Source organism: Wolffia australiana, chromosome 12 (assembly GCF_029677425.1).
Source record: "Wolffia australiana isolate 7733 chromosome 12, ASM2967742v1".
NCBI classification, from domain to species: Eukaryota; Viridiplantae; Streptophyta; class Magnoliopsida; order Alismatales; family Araceae; genus Wolffia; species Wolffia australiana.
The window spans coordinates 5,211,621-5,233,361 of NC_135846.1; the positions used below are offsets into that span (position 1 = coordinate 5,211,621).

General features: G+C 44.8%; 1 protein-coding gene across 2 annotated transcripts; it reads right to left on the reverse strand.

Moving 5' to 3' along the window:
- Nucleotides 1-889: 889 nt before the first annotated feature.
- On the reverse strand, nucleotides 890-21,482 carry PUX1 (plant UBX domain-containing protein 1). Of its 2 annotated transcripts, XM_078584239.1 has the most exons (7): nucleotides 21,344-21,482; nucleotides 10,883-10,979; nucleotides 7,915-7,989; nucleotides 7,729-7,796; nucleotides 1,795-1,924; nucleotides 1,290-1,394; nucleotides 890-1,205 (listed from the first exon to the last, which is right to left on the reverse strand). In XM_078584239.1, the coding sequence occupies exons 1-7, from the start codon at nucleotides 21,362-21,364 to the stop codon at nucleotides 985-987; spliced, it is 717 nt and encodes a 238-aa protein (XP_078440365.1). In that variant the 5' UTR covers nucleotides 21,365-21,482; the 3' UTR covers nucleotides 890-984. The 2 variants fall into 2 exon arrangements, with proteins under 2 accessions (XP_078440365.1, XP_078440366.1); XM_078584240.1 differs by lacking the exon at nucleotides 10,883-10,979 and having other exon boundaries at nucleotides 7,915-8,005; nucleotides 21,344-21,379.
- Between the last annotated feature and the right edge of the window lie 259 nt (nucleotides 21,483-21,741).

The window sequence follows — 21,741 nt, forward strand, 5'->3', positions numbered from 1 at the left end:
TAAGGACACCTGAACTATGACTGTATTTGATCTTTCAATCAGTAATGGTTACTCATTCCAACTGGGCAAGGGCAATGTTTTTTTTTTCTCATTTATGACTGTATTTGATCTTTCAATCTTTTTTAAAAGCTGAATTAAGTATTTGGGTTAAATAAATAAGTAAAGCATGCTTAATGAGAACTGTTGATCTAGATTTTTCTCACACTCACATCCTAAAAATCTAAGATCCACTGGATACTTAAACAATCTAGTATGGGATTAGTTAGTAATTCTTATCAAGAATGGCTAACTAATCATAAAATCTGTTAAAATTTAAAAAAATCGTATCTGTTAAAACCTGGAGTGCTAATCCCTAATTTGAGGAAAACTGAATTTCCCTATCGCCTCCCTAGGGTTTGACCCCTTACTTAAACACTAAGGGATAAAATAAATATTATTGCTTGAGTTCGAAAAATCTTTTAATAACGACATATAAACACGTATTTTTTGATCTTATCACATACAATTTAAATTGCCTCATTTCTTAATTCCATAGTACATTTTCACCATTTGAACCATATATAAAATATTAATATAAACCATTCAGGTAATGCATAATAAACAATATTAATTTATTTTAGATTTTAATAAAGAATATTAATAATATTCAGCTTATCAATCAAAATGGGCTGAATGGACCAGACAGGTCATGTAACCCAATCGAAATGGGCTTAATGAGATGTGTCCCGGGCCTTCTACCCCGCGGTTTATGGGGCATCCTGGGTTGTGTCATATGAAGCATCATGTCATCCCACAGCACATCGCTTGGGGCTGGACTACATGTCTCGTCACAGACATCAAACCTTAGTCACAAGTGTAGGAGAGTGCCGGAGCCAGATGACATGTCTCATCGACGTCAAAGCCTACATTTACTGGTGGGATGACTGACCAAGTCACCAATATTATGGAAACAAAGAAAGCTTTTTTAGCCAAAACACGGGATTTTCACATCTTGAACCACTTGGGTTTGGTCTTGGTCGTCTTCTTCTCACCCGACGTCGCAGCCTCTGCCACCGAACCATCAATGGGGACATCTTTGTCACCATCACCACCATCCTCCTTTTCCACCAGCGCCTCCTGCCCAGGGGTGACGCGATCGACGGTAGACTCCAGAGAGAGCACATCATCTCGAAGGAACGGCCCTGATTTCTCCACGTCAGCTCCTCCTAAACCACAGAGTCCAGTAAACCAAGTCTCAATTTTTTCATTGCTCAATATAAGTAGTGGTCTATTTAATAGAAATGAAGAACCTTCGGGCAGATCGAGGGAGAAGTAAACGATAGCCCCAGGGATGAACCCTGCAGTGTACAAGTCCATGGATGTGTCCTTAATCCGCATCTTGGGGGGAGTAGTGTCTGTTGGACCAAAGTTATTAGAAAGTTTGAAATTGTTTGGCACGTTTTATACTGGCGGAGAATAAAACTTTCAAAGGCATATCATAGGTTAAATGAATGAACAAAATAATCATGCCCACCCTATTAAAGAATAACTTCTGCCATCACTATAACTCGGAAAGATGAAAATTTTGCCTTTGATTTCGTGTTCAGTTACCATAATCCATTGTTATCTGTTTCGAGGGGAAAGAAATGAATTCCAATCATTAAAAGTAGATTTAACGGAGGGCTAAGTAAAGGACACGAAGAAGCATTGATAACTCTGGATATGAAGAAGATGGTAAAAGATTCTCCTAGACAGCTTTGTTCGAAGAAAAAATAACACAAACCATTATAAAGTCAGAAATCAGGCATCACTCACAAAGGTAGAAGGGCAATTGGGGCTGAGCAACTGCTTTGAGGAGAAGATCAATTAAGCTCTGGATTGTTTCTGACGGATGAAATGTTGCCTCCAACACGTACTTGTCCGGAAACTTAACCCTGATCACTGCCTGGAGCACAAAGTTCGAGACCCATGAAATATATACTCGAGTTCTAAGCTGAACACAAAGAAACATAAAAAAAAAACAATGACTGAAGTTGAGTTCTAAGCTGCAGTAATATCCCATCCCGTAAGAATGAACTCATACCAGTAATAGTTGATCTCTTGCTTGCATTAGCTGTTAAATCAGCAGAAATTTGGCATTTTCTCAGAATTCCATGCCAAAGATTGCATTCAATCCAATGAGAACCAGCAAAAGCATAGAAGAGATAACCAAGATACCAAATCTATTGGACTCTAACTTTCTGTCTCCTTTTTTCTTCATTTAGTTCTGTAAAGTTTCCCTTCCGAGAAAAAGAGGGAAGAAATATACAATTTCTTTTGAAGAAGAGAGATACAAGAATAGGGCAAAAAAGTTATTTATTTTCTTGTAACAATGATGAGATGTACATATACAGAAACAAAAGAGGGTTATCTCTCTTTTGTCCATTTAGCCCATAACACCGGCAACTGTCAGATAGTAGGACAAATTAGCCCATAACAAGGGCAATGGTCCAATTTCTCCTCAAACTGCATGTAGCACGTGATAGTCATATGCTACATGGTAACAGATACGTTCTTCACAAGAACATATCGGATACGACCCAAAGACAATGAAAGTCAGCTGGAGACATGTGTAGGGCCTGCACATGAGAGACTCCTTTAAAGGGGGAAGTTGAGTGGGAAACAGGACACCTCTGCTGTTTTTCAAGATCAGGACGTTGGAGGGAGGGTGAATCGACCAGGAGGGAGATCACATCTCATTGCAAATTCAAGATTCATACCACATCTGTTTTTTGGGCTTGATATACGAAGAGACGTATATTTCAGTAACACCTCTGCTATCACATCTTCCATTCCCATGTTCATCTCTGGATAATACCTTGGTCACAATATCTGCTAAGTGTAGTTTGGTGTTGACATAGACAATATCAAGGACCTTGGACTCCAGTTTTTCCTTGATGAAATCAAGCTCCATGTTCTTGGTCTGGTCATGCTGTTGGACTGGATCATGGTTCAGATTCAGTGGCCGATTTATTGTCACATAGAAGTGTGATAGGTTGTGGCTGTAAAAGTTCTAGTTTACAGCCCCTTTAAAAATGCTCAGAATTCAGTTTTAGTAATAGAACTGCAGTCCCCTCCGAAACACCATAATCAGAGTCCATCTAAAATTCTAGAAAGTGACTTACCCCTTGGATTGTGCGGCTGTGTTCAATAGTCCCCTTCAGATAATTGAGGATCCTGAGTGCAGCATGCAGGAGGGAGAGCTAAGGACCTACATAAATTAACTAAGGACATTAAAAGTATAAAATATGTCAGGCCCGATATGGGTGAGATAAATAAGTTTAACAATAAATTTTGATAGACTAATTGGTCAGTAATAGGTTCACTCTCATCCTGTTTAAGTTTCAGTTAAGTTCCATTGAAGTAGAGAGTGGTTAGAATTGAAGATAACCTGTCTCATTAATGAAACGAGATCATAAATGCATTCCCAGGTGACGTACATTGACAGAAAAGGGTGTAGTCAATATTGCTTTGGTGGTAACTCAACCCTTTCATAGTCAATATTGCCATGGGGGACTATTTGAGTCCTTAGAGGGCCTTCTTGAGGCAACAGACTGGTCAAACAAGGGGCATCCAGGAGGAGGATTCATATATACTGCCTCATTTAAAGTTCCACATAGAAACACATTTATACAACAAACTGAAAAAACTCCAAATTTTGGTTAGTTGCCAGGGTTATCGAAATTCTGACGGCGTTCATCTTTGCAGCAAGCAGAAAAGTTTCCATATAGTCAGCGCCAAATTTCCAAGCATATCCCAGAGTAACTAACTGGGCCTTATACTGTTAACAAGTACTCCATTAGGACATGGGATGTGTAGATAGTAGACACCAGCTTGGATACTAGCTAGCCCATGTCACAAAGAAATGCATCAAATGCATCAAAAGATCAGCTTTCTTTGAACTGAGATTAAGCAACACAGTTTTAGAACATGCAAAACTTGTGTCAATTCCACAGTACCAATTCCAATTGTTGAAAGTAAACTGCCATCGGTAGTCTGAACCTTAGTATTACGAGGACAAGGTTCATACTGAGTGAAGGCTGATTTGTTTGGTGTCATATTGATGTGTTCCCAAAAAGAGTGAGAGAACAAGTGATCTCCAAATGACAAAAAAGAACTCCCATAGCTTCCCACAAAGACGTGTCTTATTTCATGTATCGTTTAAGAGAGAATGAGAGATGAGGAAGGAGGAATCTGGGGGGTGAAAGGAAGAGAATCTCCTGGATGTAGACACAATCCCCGAGAGGAAAGAGACACTGCTCGCAGAGAGATCCTATTGGCACTAGCACCTGATGACGTAAGAGATGGAAGGATCAGTTAGGTCATGAAAGGGGATGGGAGAAAGAGAGCGGGATAAGAGGGAGATAGGGAGAGGGAAAGGAGAACTCATTATTTGCTTGTTTTCCCCTTCTTTACTCAAACTCTTGCTAGTTATAGCCATTTCCCGCCTCCTTTGGTACACTCTTCGGCGTCTCATTTCACATATTATAAATAGAACTAGAATTGGGGATCCAGATCGTTGATGAAATGGAATGTGGAAATCGAAAGACAATGAAATATACCAGTGGACCAGAGAAGTGGAGCCAACTATGTTGGAGTGGTTCTTTAACAGAGCGCAGATTTGGTGAAGCTCGTCCTTGAGCTTCTCCATAAGACCAGGTTGACATAATTGGTTAGAATGTTGTTCCTCTTGAGCTGCAGCGCTAAGAACTTGGGAAACATTATTCTTGCTGCTCACTTGACTAGGTCAGCCATGAAGTTTCCAATACATTTCTATCGCATGGTGCGGCTTATTGCAATCTGAACAGAAACACTGGTCTTTCTCAGAAGAACTGGAGTGTTATTAGAAGAACTGGGGTTTCCCTGCTGAGCTTTGATTATATAGGCTGTATTTTCAACCTTCACTCTTCGATTGCCAGCAGAGGTGAGTCCATCTGATTTCCTCATTTCAGACCTTAATTACAGTATTCTGAAAATGGAGTTTTTGTTCCAGGTTTAAGTATTGAGCCCAAACAGTCTCAAACTCGGGGCATAACAATAGACTAGATCATGTAAGATGTACTCTGTCCATGGAGTTCTTTTGAAACGGGTGATAGAAGTCAAAATCTTACTTGAGGGCTTCAAGCTCATTAGCATATTTTTCAAAGCTCATTTGCATATTCCATGACAGCCTGCTATTCCTCAAGAAGATGCATTGACCAATCCATCAAATCGTCAATCTTGGATTCATCTTCACACTTTGAAAATCGCTTCTGCACAATTTCCCATACTTCCTTCACTGAATCGTAGTCCATATAGAACTGACTTAGTTCAGACTCATGGACAATCTAAGAGCCAGGTGAAAAAAAGATTTTCCTCAGATTGTTATTTAAATAAGATTTATCCAAGAAGCAGGTGGATCGTTGGTCCAGTGGTAGAGTTGCCATCACGGCTGAAAAGTACTTTGGACTTATTTAGTCCACTGGTACAGATTATGACCACCAGTGGAGAGATTGTGTGTTGTGTCGGGAAGATTTGAGTACCACCTATCCCTTTAATGCACGGCGCCAGCCTGCCTCTTCTTTGGCCATGAATAATAAGACACATTTCTCAGAACATAAGATGTCCAACATCAAATCTATTCCCTCTCTTGCTCCAAAAGGAAGATCCATCTTTCTGAGGGGATGAAGCTGACAATTGTGGTCAATGACCAGCCTTTTTTGTTATCAAACCTGGTGATGAGGCGAGTGCATCCCGGTTAGATTTGATTCCACCTATCCTTTTGTCACCTATCCTTTTTTCTCCATATTCAATTCTTCATTTTCAGTGGATTAAAATTAAAATCTTCAACAGTACCATATAACGGGCAGTGGGAGTCCTCCCCCCTCCCTACTCCCTCATCTCTCTTGCTTCTGCTTTCTATCCACATCCAGTAAATTTCATAATTGTCAGAGCCATGCAGCTCGCAATCCTCTCCTTCCTTAAGTCAACGTTGTCTTCACCAACTTAGGTCCACCACTGTCTGTTCATTGTTTCTGACACGACGAGTAAAGCAATTCTTATCTTTAAGCAGGATTTCTGGGTTTTTGTGAAATGCAATATATGGTTTCAACCATGGAGAAAACGAACAAATATAAAGCAGTATACACCCCAACAGGATTCCAATTTGTGAATGCTACAAATGATTTAATTTTCAAAGAAACAGAAGTTGAACACCAGGAGTTTACCCTTCACTGGATGAAATATATGTTTCAGGTCTAATTACACTTTCTTCAGATACAATTTAACACAGAGTGAGTGCTATCCTGATGCAAACTCCATAGAGTCTATGGTCACCTTTTATATCTGTTTTCCTTTTTTTTTTTGAAAACATATGAAGCGGTCACCCGAACAAATCGGTAACCACCTGACAAGTACATGGTTCGAGTTCTAGGGCTCTATTACATGTATACATTTTCCTCTTCTCTCTTCATCCCCGTTACGAGGAAAACCATGATGCTATGAGACCTTCTATCTCATGGGTGAGCCCGTCTGTAGAGGCCTTCCCCCCTCGGAAGATCACCTCATTTCTGTGTAGCCAGATTCCCCAGAGCACTGTCAGCGCTCGGCCCCCAACTTCTCTATGCATGGGACCGGTCCTCTGCATGGACTCCCAAAAGGCCTCCTCTGATAACGTGTTCACCGCCAACTGTGCTTGGGTGGCTCAAACTGTGCATCGAAAGGGCATCCAAAAATAAATGATTACAATCCTCGTCGTCACTCATGCAAAACATGCATACCTTCAGGGCATCTGGATACATCCTCTTGAGAAAAACGCGGGTCATCAGTCTCTTTCGGAGCAAGAGCCACCCAATAATCTTGGCCTTAAGCGGAATCTTAAGATGCCAGATGGTTCGACACGCCTGGATCATATTTTTGTCTTCTTTGTTGCCCTGTCGGATCCATGCATAGGCTGTCCCCACTGAGAAAAGAGCTCTTGTCCAATCCCAACCATCTGATTCCCCCGGGTTAGGGTGGATCTGACTTAGAGCTTGTTGCAAGCCCAAGAAATTAGTTAAGTCATTGGCCTGACAAGGCACCTTCAACCCTCGGATTCCAGGTACTAACCCAGCATTCACCTACTGTAGCCTCAGGGCATTGCGCGGATGCAAATAACCGAGGGAATGCTTCTCGCAAGGGCCGACAACCAGGGGACTGTCCAGAATTTAAAGCGAGAGCCATCGCCTATTCTGACAGAGTAGAACTCCCAGACCTTGGGGAAGATTTGTCTGAGGCCTTCCCAGAATGTTGACGCCCCCTTGATTAACGCTATTTTCTTATACCAGTTCAATCCCCGATCAAACTCGTCTCTCAAGATCTGTATGGTGAGGTCATACCTTTTATCTCTATGTTTTCCTATGAATACTTAAAACCGGCAAAGAGAGGCGTGAATTTTCTTCAGAGAGAAGCGTGAATTTTTGGAACTTGTGGTGGATCTCAAAGAAGTCCATTTCGACTATTATCCATTTCCCCGGCAAAGTCCATCATGCCAGTTCCTTCTTTTTCTCTCTGTTTTTCTCTCTCCTTTTCTCTCTTCTTATTACATCAAAGCTTCAAGAGATGGTACTTTTGAGGATAAACTTAGAAAATGCCTATCAACAGGAGTTAAAGGGGGAATAAACCATAATTCATGGAATCACTAAAGCACAGCAATGCATAAAAACTGATAACATAGAGAGTTAAATGGAATACCTTGGTTATTCTTGCTCTACGAGCTGCAGATTCTGCTTCACGTATCTTGCGGGTCTTTAAGCTTTGATCTTTTGACAAATAGATTCACGATAAAGGGTTCATGCTCTCAACATTTGATAACAGCTGATCTTTACTGCTTCACACACTTTTATCAAAACCAGTACTGTAATAAGCTAACAATAATACCTTTTGTTCTTGCAGACATCGTTCTGAAGTAATCTTCAGCAGTAAATTCATAGAAATCATCATCTGGTTCTTCATCTACAGAAAAAGCAAACTAAATGAATGTCACATATGTCATAGAAGGGCATTTAAAGTAGGGTGCTAACTGAAGATAACATGATAAACTGTCACAAAAGACTTGAAAGAGGTTACCATGTTATGGGCATACCAACTAGGAGGAAATCTAACTATAAAAGAGAGGATTATGGTCCTACTGGCCTTCCGGCTTGGACCGAACTGCACACTTTTGAAGCCAGCACATTATTTTAGCCAGATAAGAAGCCTACGCGTTTCTCATACTTCTAGAAAAATTCTACAACTGAAGAAAGTGGGACTCCTGGTGTCACATGAAGAAACGTATAAACCTGTTTCAAAACCACCATGGTATTCCTCCAGTCATGTGACTAAGAAAACAATCACGTCTTATTCACGGGATCCTTATAAACTAGAACTCTCCAGAGAACTCCGTCATTCCCCTTTTTCCTATGATTTTTAAGATAAGGTTCCAAATAAGAGGGTAGTCATCACCTCAGCTAACACATGATGACTTATAATCTCAAACCACCTTAACCTTGAAATAAAAAAAAACAAAATAAAAGAGGGGACCGAAGGGGGGAGCGGAAGGATGTATCCTGCTGAATGGCTTGGAGGGGGCACGACTTATGGCTGGAAGCTATGTCTATGAGGATGCACATTGATCAAAAGACAGTAGATCAGAGGGCCAAGTAGATCCTTAGTCTTATAAGTTGAACTGTGATTCTGTGATTTGATCAAAAGACAGTAAGTCATTTGTCTGGTTTGAGAGATAAGTGAAACTTCAAATTTAGACCACCATGAAAAATTTAAATATGTTGATTATGGTCGTCTAGAATCGCAGAATCACAGTTTAACTAATAAGACTAAGGATCTACTCGACCATGGGAGATGATGTGACCCCATTCCCCTTTGAAGTGTATTTTGGTCTGAACAATTGGTTATGACTCGGCGACAATCTTTCCACCATCTTCCCATTCCCTCTTGTCCTCCATCTCTAGCGACGACCGTACCACTGACGTCTCTCCATCCCTTCTCTGTCTCCCCACCATCTTTATAGGATCCAACCAGGATCAAAGTAATACCTTTGATATTTGATGGTGGACAATCTGAAGGCGTGGCATGCATGGCTGGTTTGGGCAGAGATGAATTACAACACAGCATCCCACTCCTCAATCAAAGTGATCCCCTTCCAGGTTGTTAATGGGAGGAAATTACCATGCATCTTATGGTACGGTCATCAAGCGTTGCTAGCGGATGCAGTGGATGACTGACTCAAGGATTGGGACCATGTTCTGAAATCCCTAAAGATCCACTTTGAAGCAGCTCAGAAAAGAATGAAAATCAGGCTGATAAGCATAGGGGTCACGAAGACTATGACATGGGGGACAGCTTCTTCATTAGAATTAAGTCATACAAGATGAATTCTTTGTCCCGAAGGCTGAATGAGAAGCACAGCCCCAAGTAGTACAGACCCTGCATAGGCCTGGTGGTCTATCTGCAGGACCTACCTGCAACAACGTCCATTAATCCCACTTTGGTGGTACTGTGTGAACAAGTTCTCCCAGCCAATCTCACTAAGAACATGGAGCGGAACCTCTGCCCAGAAGACCTGTTGAACAAGAGGCAAACAATCTCTGGCCCGGAGGTCCTGATAAAATGGCATCAGCTCACAGACCTGGACAGCTCATGGGAACTGGCATCATCCATAGCAGAAGCTTTTCCTGAATTTCCATTTGAGAACAAGTTTGTCGAAAAACAAGAGTACTATGAACACGCGTGAGAAAGTCCAGGCCACTCTTGCAAAATGGGGTTGGGGAATTATAGTTTTAGGTTATCATCATTTTGGGGTTTCTGCCAACACATGCACCTCTGGTCGGGTGTTGCCAATTCATACTCCTCAGAGGACCGTTGTTGCTACCCATATCTGGATTTCATTTGAAGATCTTTGATAGGTTTCCCGGGCCGCGTCGAGGGCATTCTTGTCATGTTTCCCTTTTATGTTCCTTTAATAGCACAGCCCTCCTGGGGAGGGCAGACTGGATGATAGTTCTTAAGTGATAGCTGGTTTTCCTTTCCCTCTCGTCTCTTCTATATCCACGCCCCGTCTCCCTCCACGATCCCTGTCCTCGTGATCGTCTCTGCTTCATCGCGTCGTCAGGCGGCTCGTCCCCGGCCGATCCCAACCTCCCCTGCTCGGCCTTCCCTCCTTCCCTTCCCATTTCACCTCTCCACCCCGGGAATTCATACCTCGCCTCGTCTTCTACTCCTTCCGATACGAACCTAGATCAATATTCGTATCAATCTTTTGTTCTATTTGTGTCTCTCTAGTTCGTCAGCTCCCTATCTCAGGTTTTGTTACAAAAACTAAGCTAAAGAGATATCAAAAAAATACCCCTAGCAGGCTGAAAGGATGAAATATACCCTTCGCTACAATGCGAATTATATCAGCAGCATAATCCAATCAGAAATTTATTTTGCGCCAAAATCGTAGAGTTGCAGTTAGATTGAAACAAATTGGGTGGAATGTTTTAAAAAGATTGAATTCAAAGTTGAAGTTCACAGCTGGCATTAATCAATAGAGTCCAAAATAGACCAAGAAGGTACAGTGCGAGAAAGGTGCCAAAGAGAAAGAGCTCGTCTGATACGGAAGGTGAATAGAGATTTAGCAGTAGGAGGTAGTGATGTTAGTTTGGCGAGCAGAAGCAGCGAAAAGGCTGCACCTAGATATTTAAAATATTAGGCATAAACAATAGTTTTGCCTGTACTTGGTTGACAGTACGTAGCTCCATGAACTCAAACAAAGATATCTGAGAATAAGCTAGCAGCGATTGAATTAATCTGAGAGCCAGAGCTAAGCTTAGTAAATTCTAAACAACCAAAGACCCAGATTGGTTACCCTTTTGAGACATAGCAGTCGATGGCTCGGATAACGCAGGATATCTGAAAACATGTATTTCACGTCCTAATTCTTTAAATATGGCTTCAGGCTTTGCCTGTAAAATATATCATAATTAATTAAAGCACACCAATAAAAATACAAAATCACAAAAACAATTTGGCAATTTGATTACAAAAGTCAACAGATCTCATCATCATTAACAAGACTTTTGGTGCTTTATTCTTTACCACTTGTTAGATTGTTTTTGCAAACATTTAAAAAGAATTGACTCAGCATAGATTAGACAAAAAAGTTAGGTTTAGAGGAATAACTATTGTACACTGCAGATAACTCAGGTTAGACATCTGGAATCATCAAAGAGGACCATAAATCAACGTACACCATTTCCAGTCAAAGGAGATGCTTCCTGCACACCGTAGTAAACTAAACCCATTGGAGTAGAGCATTACTACGAATTAAAATCTTTGATGTTTCAGCCATCCGGCATACCTCACCCACAAGAACATTAAGTTATCAATCCCTTTATGTGGTTGGAAACATAAGTACAAATGATTGTGAGGCCAAAGGATTTTCACTGAACAAGGCAGAAGTGCCTCTCAATGCTTTTTGTCAATCTTCAAAGAAAGCCCAGTATTATTCCCAGGACAATGTCTGATGTGGCACAAAAACCTGTAAGTGATGGCTCTTTTAGGGCCTAGCCGTATCTACAAATAGGAGGGGCGGTCACCCTCTCCAGAAACTTGACAGTCATTATGATTTCTCCACCATTGGGCTCTCACTGTCTCTCTCTCTCTCTCACCTAACTTGCTATTGGCAGCAGCCGTTCATCCATGTGCAAGTTAGCGAATGAGAGCTCTGGTGACAAAGTATCCCATGGATGCTTCTCCTTCCTCTACTTCAGTTCCTGCAATGCGCATTCTGCAGAGCCAACTTCCCTTAATCTCTCTCTTATCTATTTTCTGAGCTACAATTGAGACACCAGTTGGAAATCTATTGAAGCACTTCGGAAGAAATACATCTGACTCTTGATACATCTTCAGGGGACCTATCGCAATAATTGGCCCACACAATTTCATATTATATTTCCCAAGTGGGCTAAGTATCCTTTTCAGCCAGATGTTTTGCCAGAGGAATTGTCATTAGTGTGCTATAGCCCTGTTAAGGACTATAAGCAAGAAGGGTCAAAACCGGTCTCATAAATTTGGGTTGGACAATGCTTCCGCCAAATTCTTTCGATGCGCCATATTGTAACGATTTTGGCATGAATACATAAATCTTGGAGTTGGTTTCTGGGTCCAGAGCTGCATCTAGCTTGGACCCTGAGAATTTCTCTGTTTGGCAATTCTTGGATATTGTTCTTCCTCTCTCTCCTCTAATCTATCTTTCGTCCTTCTTACAATTGAGATATATTCCTGTGAGAACTGACTACAGTGTCGGATCATTCTAACACAATCTACCTGTTAAGGAGATAACAGATACACCAGTTTGAAGAGAAGGATGTGAAGATTCCGCTGATAACGGTCGGCTGCTGCTATTTCAAAATTGCAGTACAGCGGTCGACTGCTGCTATTTCTCAACAGAGGATGGACAACGGTCAGGCACACAACGGTCACATTGAGGCCTATAAATACCTGCGTAAACATTAGATCACTGAGGCTTTTCCTACTCTATTATGTCTCCCAGGGCGGCGGCTCCGCCCGTCGGCCTGTCCATCTTCCACTCCCTATTTCTATCTTCTGCTCTGTAATGATCCAGCCTGAATGCCATTTGATTGAAGATCATGAGATGCCCTTCTCTCTTCTTCTCTACTTTTCTCTTCTAGATCTCATATTGGCATCTCACTTAAAACTACCTGGGTCAGCCCTACAAGAACTGACAACTCTGTAGTAAGTTATTCAGTTTTGTATGATGTGTAAAAGGGACTTCATTGCTTAATTCCATACTGCTTACTTTTGCATAAATAAATTCATGGAATGTACCAGCAAGAATAAGCAAATTCCACTTTTTTTCTTAAGTCCCAAAGATCTCGCATGTGATATCTTACTTCGACATTTGGGGAAATCCCATCAGTCAAAAAAGCATCTCATGGGGCCACCATATGCATATTATAAAGAGGATATTTCATCAACGTGGATGAATCAATTGTTTCCTCGTTGAGAACAAAATGCCCTCCCTCTCTTCTCCTACTCCCTTTCTCTTTTCTGCTCTACGGTTGGCATCGTGATAGGACACCAATCTACTCATGAACTACAACGAGAAGAAAGTAAAGAAGTTCCTCCTATTTACAGTGCTCCATAAGGATACTTCAGTATATTTCTTCCTTACTAGATATTTATTTTATTGAGAATGTGTGAGTTATCCTGTGTTAGGGGTTTTGGTACTTCCTTGTGGACATAATGATGAGTCACTTCTTTTCGAAGAATTACCAAAGAAGGAAAAGAAAGGCTCAACCAATGAGAAGAACCTGGAGGGTATAAATAAAGCACAAGCCAGGAGGAAGAGAACCGAATATTGGGCTTCAGGAATCAGTTGTACAATGCAACTGGAGGCTGGGGAGCAGGAGCAGGCCTGCGATCCAGGAAGGGGGAAGCTTGACCTTTGGGGTTCCACTCTATCCACGCTCTTCCTTTCCATCCCATTTCCATCTCTTTCTCTCTGTCCTACAAGTTGCTTTTCTTGCCTCTGTCCACCTTGCCGGATATTTGGACTGTTTCCACACTTCTCTATTGGAACGCCAATGATTTCTTAAAGATTTAAATCACATATGGACTTAAGTCGCTGATTTTGAGAATCCAGAAGATACCTTGCAGCACAGCTAGGCTTTGTAAATTCAAGCCCAAGCTCATAACGGTTACTACACTGCAACTGAGTCGTCAACGAAAGATCATCATGAGTGATGATAAGATCAGAAGTTAAGTGATATCATTCTGGCTCTTAACATCATGAAGGGGTTCAATATGAAGGAATTTTTTATTGAAGATTCATTTGAAAGTGATATGTCCTCCCTGTACCTGTATCTGAGGTTAGTTTTGTCACTTAATCCCGCAAAGGTCATTTTGCTCATTTCCCATTCTACACGTATTTCCGTTTAAATACGACATACAAGAAGCGAAAATGTTCCACCCCTTTCCTCCTGGTGATGTTCTTTCCACAATCCGTGTCTCCAGGTTGTTATCTTCTACCTCGTACCTGCAAAGATTTTCTTTCCTGGACGATTGACAATGGCCCTCTCGTCCTATCATCCCGATGATGATCCTACCACTGGTCATCCTCCTCTATCCCTGTCTTGCCTGATAAGAACTTTTGGATTCTAATCAGAACGTGCATAAAAGAAATTGTCACACATCCAAAAAGTTCTGTGACATATAATTGCAAGAACCAACTGGTGTGTCAAGGCAAACAGGTCATAATGCAAGTGAACTGGGAACTAACAGGCCTATTCTTTGTGATACACAATATGTCCACCCCCTAATGGGAATCCTGTACTGGAAGTTGTTATCAAAAGAGGAAGGAGGCAGCTCTAAAACATCCAACTTCAGGGATTGACCGGTCTGTTAATTGTCTCCTCAATCAGGTTTTTGTATCGGCACCATGAGGCTCTAGGAGACGTATCTAGCTGCTGCCAGTGAAGTGCACATTTAAGTGACAAACGATCAACTGAAACAAAGAATTCCCAAGAAATTTTTTTGCAAGAAATGACAAAAAGATTTAAATTTATTACTGTTGAAGAAGATAGAAAAGATAGAACTTTGTTAATTAGAAAAAGAAGGGATACATGCCCATATATAGGGTTGAGAGAGAGAGTATTGGACATTTATAAATGTGGGATTAAGAGAGGGAACCCTTAGTGGGCTAAGGTCTAGTGGACCTAATAGGCCACACCACCTATTTCCCAACAATTACTGTTGGGGAAGAGAAGAAGAAGATAATGACATAACTTGAACAGAGTACATGTAAGGGTATATGTACCCTAAGAGGGAGAGAGGATAATAGGGCTAATGGGCTTATAGAATAGGGCCCATTAGCCCATGAGTGATAGTCTATCACTAACACCCCCCCCGCAAGCGAAGTATGGATATCTTCCATACCGAGCTTGGAGACGGCACGTTGAAGAAGAGGGCGGGAGAGTCCCTTGGTAAGGACGTCCGCTGCCTGGTCGGCGGATGCAACAAAGTCCAGGTCAAAGATCCCTTCGTCAACTCGCTCCTTGAAGAAGTAGCGGTTGCGCTCCATGTGCTTGATGTGGCCCTGTTGTCCAGGGTTCTTGGCCAACGCGATCGTCGACTTGTTGTCGCAGAAGAAGTGAATCGGGCCAGCATACTCCACGCGAAGATCGTGAAGGATGCCGTAGATCCACTGTCCCTCAGAGGCCCCATCGGCGAGTGCGCGGTACTCAGCTTCGGCGCTAGAGCGGGAGACTTTGTCCTGCTTGCTACTTTTCCAGCTGACGAGACTGCCAAAAACAAACGTGCAGTAGCCCGTGGTAGACCGTTGATCCACAACGGAGCCGGCAAAGTCAGCATCAGTGTAGACTTTCACTGTCCGGTCAGTGCTGCGAGGGAAGAGCAGGCCCTTTCCGGGGCAGCCCTTCAGGTACGCAAGGACCCAGTGGGTGGCCTGATGGTGAATCTCCCGTGGGGAGTGCATAAACTGACTGAGCAGGTTGACGGCGAAGGCGATGTCGGGCCGAGTGTGCGTCAAGTAGAGGAGCTTCCCCACCAGCTGCTGATACCGGTGGGAATTCGTCAGCGGCGAATCCTCCCCTTTGCCCAACTTCACGTTGGGATCAATGGGAGTGCTCACCGGCGCACAATCGGTCATCCCTGTCAGTGCCAGTAAGTCGACGGCGTATTTCTGCTGCGAGACGAAGATCCCACGGGGGGAGTAGGCTACCTCAAAACCAAGGAAGTAGCGAAGAAGGCCTAGGGCCTTGATCTCAAACTCCTTAGCCAAGGCAGTGCTGAGGCGGACAGCTTCGGCAGCATCAGATCTCGTGATAAGGATGTCGTCGACGTACACGGCAAGAATGGAGACACCGCTCGGGCGGTGACGGAAGAAGAGAGAGGCATCTCCATTGCTTTGAGTGTACCCTTCGGTCTTCAGAACAGAGGAGAACCTCCCAAACCACATGCGCGGGGACTGCTTGAGTCCATAGAGGGACTTCCGCAGTCGGCACACGTGACCGGGGGGGCCGAGTGAGTAGCAAGGGGGTTGCTGCATGTACACCTCCTCCGTCAAGTCGCCGTGCAAGAAGGCGTTCTTGACGTCAAACTGGCGGATGGCCTAGTGGAAGTGCGCTGCAAGCGCCAGAAGAAGCCGGACAGTCTCCATCTTCGCCACGGGAGAGAACGTCTCAAAGTAGTCCACGCCATAGGACTGAGTGAACCCCCGAGCCACAAGCCGAGACTTGAGGCGTTCGAGAGTACCGTCCGCATGATGCTTCTTGGCATGAATCCACTTGCAATCCACTACCCTCTTGCCCGGAGGTAGTGGAACGACGTCCCACGTGTGGTTCTTGAGGAGAGACTGCATCTCCTCGTCCATCGCCGCTTTCCAATGGGGAGAAGCGATAGCATTCGCTAAGCGTCGAGGAACGGGATCCGACTTGATGCCGGTGAGGAACAACCGGTAGGGAGGACTCAGCCTGTCAAAGGAGAGGTAATGAGAGAGAGGGTAGAGGGGGGCCTTAGTGCACTGACGGACCCCTTTCTGTAGAGCAATAGGCCACCCCAACTGATCGTCACCATCGACAGGAGAAGGAGCGGAAGCAATGGGGGACTCCCCGGGAGGAGCAGTAGACGACACACCGGGAGTCGTAGGAGACTCACCGGAGGGCGAGGGTAGACCGGGAGGGGAGGGTGACGCACCGGGGGTTGACAAGGATGGGGGGCCGGAAGGAGGAACGGAGACCAATGGGAGAGGGAGAGCTGCCGAAGGGGGAAGGGCAGGTAATGAAGAAGAGGTAGAGGACACGTCCAAGGACCCCGCAGGAGGAAGTGAGGAAGAGGAATCAAGGGGAGAAAGATCCGGAAGTGAGGAGGGTGGAGTGGGAGTGGTGGACTCCACGATCGGACTTGGCCCCAAGGGGGGGGCCGAGGGAGCCTCATCCAGCGGAAGGCGTGATGAGGTAGAGTAGTCCCCAAAATAGGGTTCATGCTCGGCAAAGGTGACGTTTGCCGAGATGAAGAACCGCCGAGAAGGCGGATGATAGCACCGGTACCCTTTTCGGAGGGAAGAGTAACCCACAAACACACACCGGAGTGCGCGTGCATCAAACTTCGTGCGTGTGGGAGAAGTATCATGGACGTAGGTGGTGCAGCCGAAGATACGAGGCAAGAGTCCCGTCCGCAAAGAAGCATTCCGGAATGCCACAGTCATCCGGTCCAAGGGGCTGGAGAACTCCAGGAGTGGGGTGGGGATACGGTTAACGAGGTGAGTACTCGTCAAAACTGCCTCTCCCCAATAACGCCCCGGCGCCTTGGAGTCCAACAGCAATGTCCGCGCCGTCGAGGTAACATAGCCGATGCGACGTTCCGCCATGCCATTCTGCTCGGGCGTGGCCACACAAGAGGACTCGTGGAGAATGCCCCGGTCGGCAAAGAAGGAGGCGAGGTCAGCGTTAAAGAAGTCCCGGGCATTGTCGGAACAAAAACGCTGGATGCCTCGACCAAATTGTGTCTGTACCATGGCGCAAAAGTGTCGAACATTCTGTGCAACCTCCGACTTCGCAGTCAGGAGGTAGACCCACGTATAGAGGGTAGCTTCGTCCACAAAGAGTAGAAAGTAGCGGTGCCCTTTCAGACTGATCTGCGGGGCCGGCCCCCAAACATCACTGTGGACTCGGAACAGCGGGGTCGATGTGTGAGACGAGGATGAAGCAAAGGAGGATCTGCGGTGCTTGGCTAACTGACAAGGTTCACAAAGCATAGTCTTAAGGTCCACGCCCGAACACAACGAGGGAAAAAGACGCTGTAAAGTGGAGAAAGGTGGGTGTCCAAGTCGCTGATGCTCCATCAGAAGGCGTCCCCGACGCTGCTCAGCCACCGAGAGAAGAGTCTGGTGCACCATGAAGCACTGGGAGCGGCCTCCATCGTCCAGCATCAGCAGTCCGTTCTCCCGCCTAATCGGTGTAGTCCGGCCCACCTTGTCAGACAGAAACATGCCGTCAGGTTGTAGGTGGAAGGAGCAGGAGATAGCATCAACTAAGCGCTGCGGATACATAAGCACGGCCCGCAGGTCAGGGACATGGAGAACGTTGTGGACCACACCAAGGCCGTCCACATAGACTGCCCCGATTCCAGCCACACGGAGACGTCCACCCCCGGCCGTGAGGACAGTGCGGCTACCACGATGCCGCTCATATGATACAAACCGGGCATTGCTCGGGGTCATGTGTTCGGTAGCCCCCGAGTCAAGGACCCAAGTCGTATCGGAGACGACAGGTGAGTGGAAGGCCGTATGGCCACAGTACCATGCATCTGAAGATGAAGGAGGGGAAGACGCACCAAAGCCGCCGAAGTAGGCCGTGGACGGATTCTGCAGGGCAGCCATCTGATCACGGAGGCGGGCCAAATCTGCCTGAAGCTGGTCCATGGTCACTGCGGAGGGGCTGGCGGAGGAGGAATCAGAATGGGCCACCATGGCCTTGCCTTCTGCGGCCTCTTTCTTCTTTCGCCAGTCATTCAGGCGCTTCTTGCACTTGTTCTTCCCGTGGCCCGGTTTGCCACAATACGAGCAAATCGTCGTCCCAGCTGGAGGAGCGGCGGAGGTGGGCGTAGGGAGGATCGACGGTGCCTTGCCGCCTGAAGGGAGGGCAGAAAGTAGTGCGGTCGACTCACCCGGGGGGCCGGAGGAGGGAGTCCCATGGAGGAGGAAGTGGCTTTCCTCTTCTTGAAGCTCCTTCACCAACTCCTCGAGGGCAGGAGGACCTTCCTTGCAGTGCAAGGCACGACGACATATGTCATCATACTCGCGGTTCAGGCCGCTGAGGAAGCCCATGATCCGCAGAAGAAGCACATTCTGGAATGTCTTGGACGTCGGATCGTCGGGCGGTAGGTAGTAATCCACTTCATCCCACATCTTCTTGTGGGCAAGTGCATATTCAGAGATCGTCAACAACCCCTGACGGAGATTACTGGCCTGACTTGCAAGGGAATAAAGACGCCACCAGTCGCTTTCCCGGCCACAGAAGGAGCGCACCTGATCCCAGAAGCCTTTCACCGTTTTCTGATGCGGAAGACGGTCGCGGAAATCTGGAGCCAGGGTGTACGCATATATCCAGCTAAGGATGAACTGGTCCTCAACGTCCCACGCTGCATAATGTGGGTGGTCGACGGTAAGGGGGTCTTCAGTGCAATGCTTGAAGAGCTGGCGCGCCTCCAAGGTGGTCTCGACGAAGCGCATCCACGAGAGTAGATTCGGGCCCCGTAAGAGTGTCGTCTCGGGGACCGACGAAAGCAGATGAGCCACCTTGTAGGACAGTGGCTTCTCCAGGAAGTCGGTCTCGGTGAACGGCATGGTGCTGTTACGGCGCTGCTACGGTAGTGCTACGGCTGCGGCGGCTGCGGGCTGCGGCTGCTGTGCGTGCGCGGCGGCTGCGGGCTGCGGCTGCTGTGCGTGCGCGGCGGCTATAGGTGGGCGATGTCAAACCCTAGGGAAGGAGCTCTGGAGCTCTGATACCATGTTGGGGAAGAGAAGAAGAAGATAATGACATAACTTGGACAGAGTACATGTAAGGGTATATGTACCCTAAGAGGGAGAGAGGATAATAGGGCTAATGGGCTTATAGAATATAGTCTATCACTAACAATTACACATCAATTCTCAGCATTCTGGTTTGAATTCTCAGCTCAAAGTATGAATAGTAGGATCAATGGTACGTAAAAGACAAAGAACAGTCATGGGAAGGATATAAAACTATCCGTCTCAAGCTTTGTGCTAGAAACCCTCTTGCTGGCATGAGAGAGCCGCTACGCATCCTCTCCCTCGGCGCTGAAAGTTGCATCTAATGAATTATGCCTCCCTTACAGAAAATTATGAAGTCTGGATTTTCTGTCGAATGTTATTTAAAGTTTAACAGTGATACGATCCTGGTGCAGGGGTATTTTGGTCTTTTGATGTTTGTATTTCTCCTTTAAAGGTAGCAGCGTGATATGGCCCAATCATATCAAGATAATATCCTCCAGGTAACAATCAAGAAACACTTGAATTCCACAATGTAGATCGAACAATCAGTTTAAAGAGAGGTATTTCAGGTACAGGTAACCGAAACAACTAGCAGGAAATCAGAGATACCGAGATAAGGTAGGGAAAATCTTAATAGAGCTCCCCTCCTTCTGGTTTAGCAGGCTCATTCCTGCTGCTCCAGCCTCATCAGCACTGCAACTGCCGTTCTTGAAATGGATTTCCAGAAAAGATCTGTCCTACCACGCTCCCTTCGGTCATTTAAAGGGTTTCTCCACTCTAGTCAACGAGCATGCCTACCCGACATTGACTATTCTTCCTTTTGTTCCTCCTTTGATAATGTCTTGTAAAAAATCTATCACAGCCCTCCACATAGGAAGGCAGCGAACAATGTGGAATAAGTATGTCAGCGTATATTAGAGTATTATAGATTGCTTAAGTCTCGTCATACTTCTATCATCTTTGTTCTCACAATAGAAGCTAGAAGGTTTCAACAAAAAGAAAGTGCCGGAACATGAGAAACAGAGGATGTTTTTCTAAAAGAAAAACAGAGGATGATCATGCTCAACATGGAAGGCAAAAGTGGTTGGAAAACCTTCATTATCTACAGAGATGGTTTCATTCAAAACTCCAGCTAGGAAGACAATTTGATCAGATGGTGTTGAGGCAAGAACTTCTTTTAAATTTTTGGGCATTAAACAAAAAAGGTACCGCCATTGATTATCAAAGACGATATGAGTCATCCCTATTCCCTTATTTGTCGGAATTAGTGTACGAAATTTTGTGCACTCACTATCTCCTCTGTTTCAGGTTCAAAACGACTCAAAAGTATCAACCATGGGTTTATCCAAATGATGTACGTCAAAACAGGCGGTTCACCCCCAAAAACCCAAACATTTCGCCCCCAAAACTCGCTCACCCCGCAGGATCGATGTTCTACAGAATAAAAATAAGTAGAAAAAAAAAACGATCGCCGTAGGCGTTATCAAACAAAACTAGCACATCGAGGCCAACTCCCCAGGAGAATTTCTTCTTCGTGTCCTCAGATCACGAAAAAAAAAGTAAGTTAATCAGTGAATTACGGCGTAGAACGAACGAAACCCAACATTTGAATAAACATGTAGATCAATCACGTCAAGCCCAACTCCCATCGGATCAATTCAGGGTTAGAAGGACGGGAAGCATTTCACGAGAAGAATGAATCATCCATCGGAAATACAAACGAAAAAAGTGGCATGAACAACGCATGGATGCCATCTCGGAGAAGAGATCGACCTTGGTTTCGCTGGAATCCATCGCGTTTCTCCAACTGTTGCCCGGGCTCCTCAAAGTGTCTCGACGAACCTCTCGGTCATTAAAAACGCGAATAATTCCAGGATTATCCCTAATTTCTACACGACGACTTTTTAAGAAACGATTTATTTCCAATCTATAGAATTGAGGTAGAGGTTTTGAAACCTTAAAAGAGTTGAACTTTCTTATTTGGGACAAAATATAATTGTATTTAACTTTCTTATTGTCTTTAATTCAAGAAAGAAACGCCACCATCTTATTTATCTTACCGAATCAAAACTAATAGCAAAATTCCAGGAAAATATTTGGGAGAAAATGGATTGCTTGAAGTTTATGTTTATCCAATGACCTTTCACGTGTCAAACATGCAAATGAATTCA

Coding starts and splice junctions, on each gene's coding strand:
- PUX1 (XM_078584239.1), bottom strand. CDS start 21,364: ATGGATTCCAGCGAAACCAAG. Junction 7,990..10,882: donor GACTGCTATGTCTCAAAAGG/GTAACCAATCTG, acceptor CTTTTTCTGTAG/ATGAAGAACCAGATGATGAT. Junction 1,925..7,728: donor GTAGAGCAAGAATAACCAAG/GTATTCCATTTA, acceptor TTTGTGCTCCAG/GCAGTGATCAGGGTTAAGTT.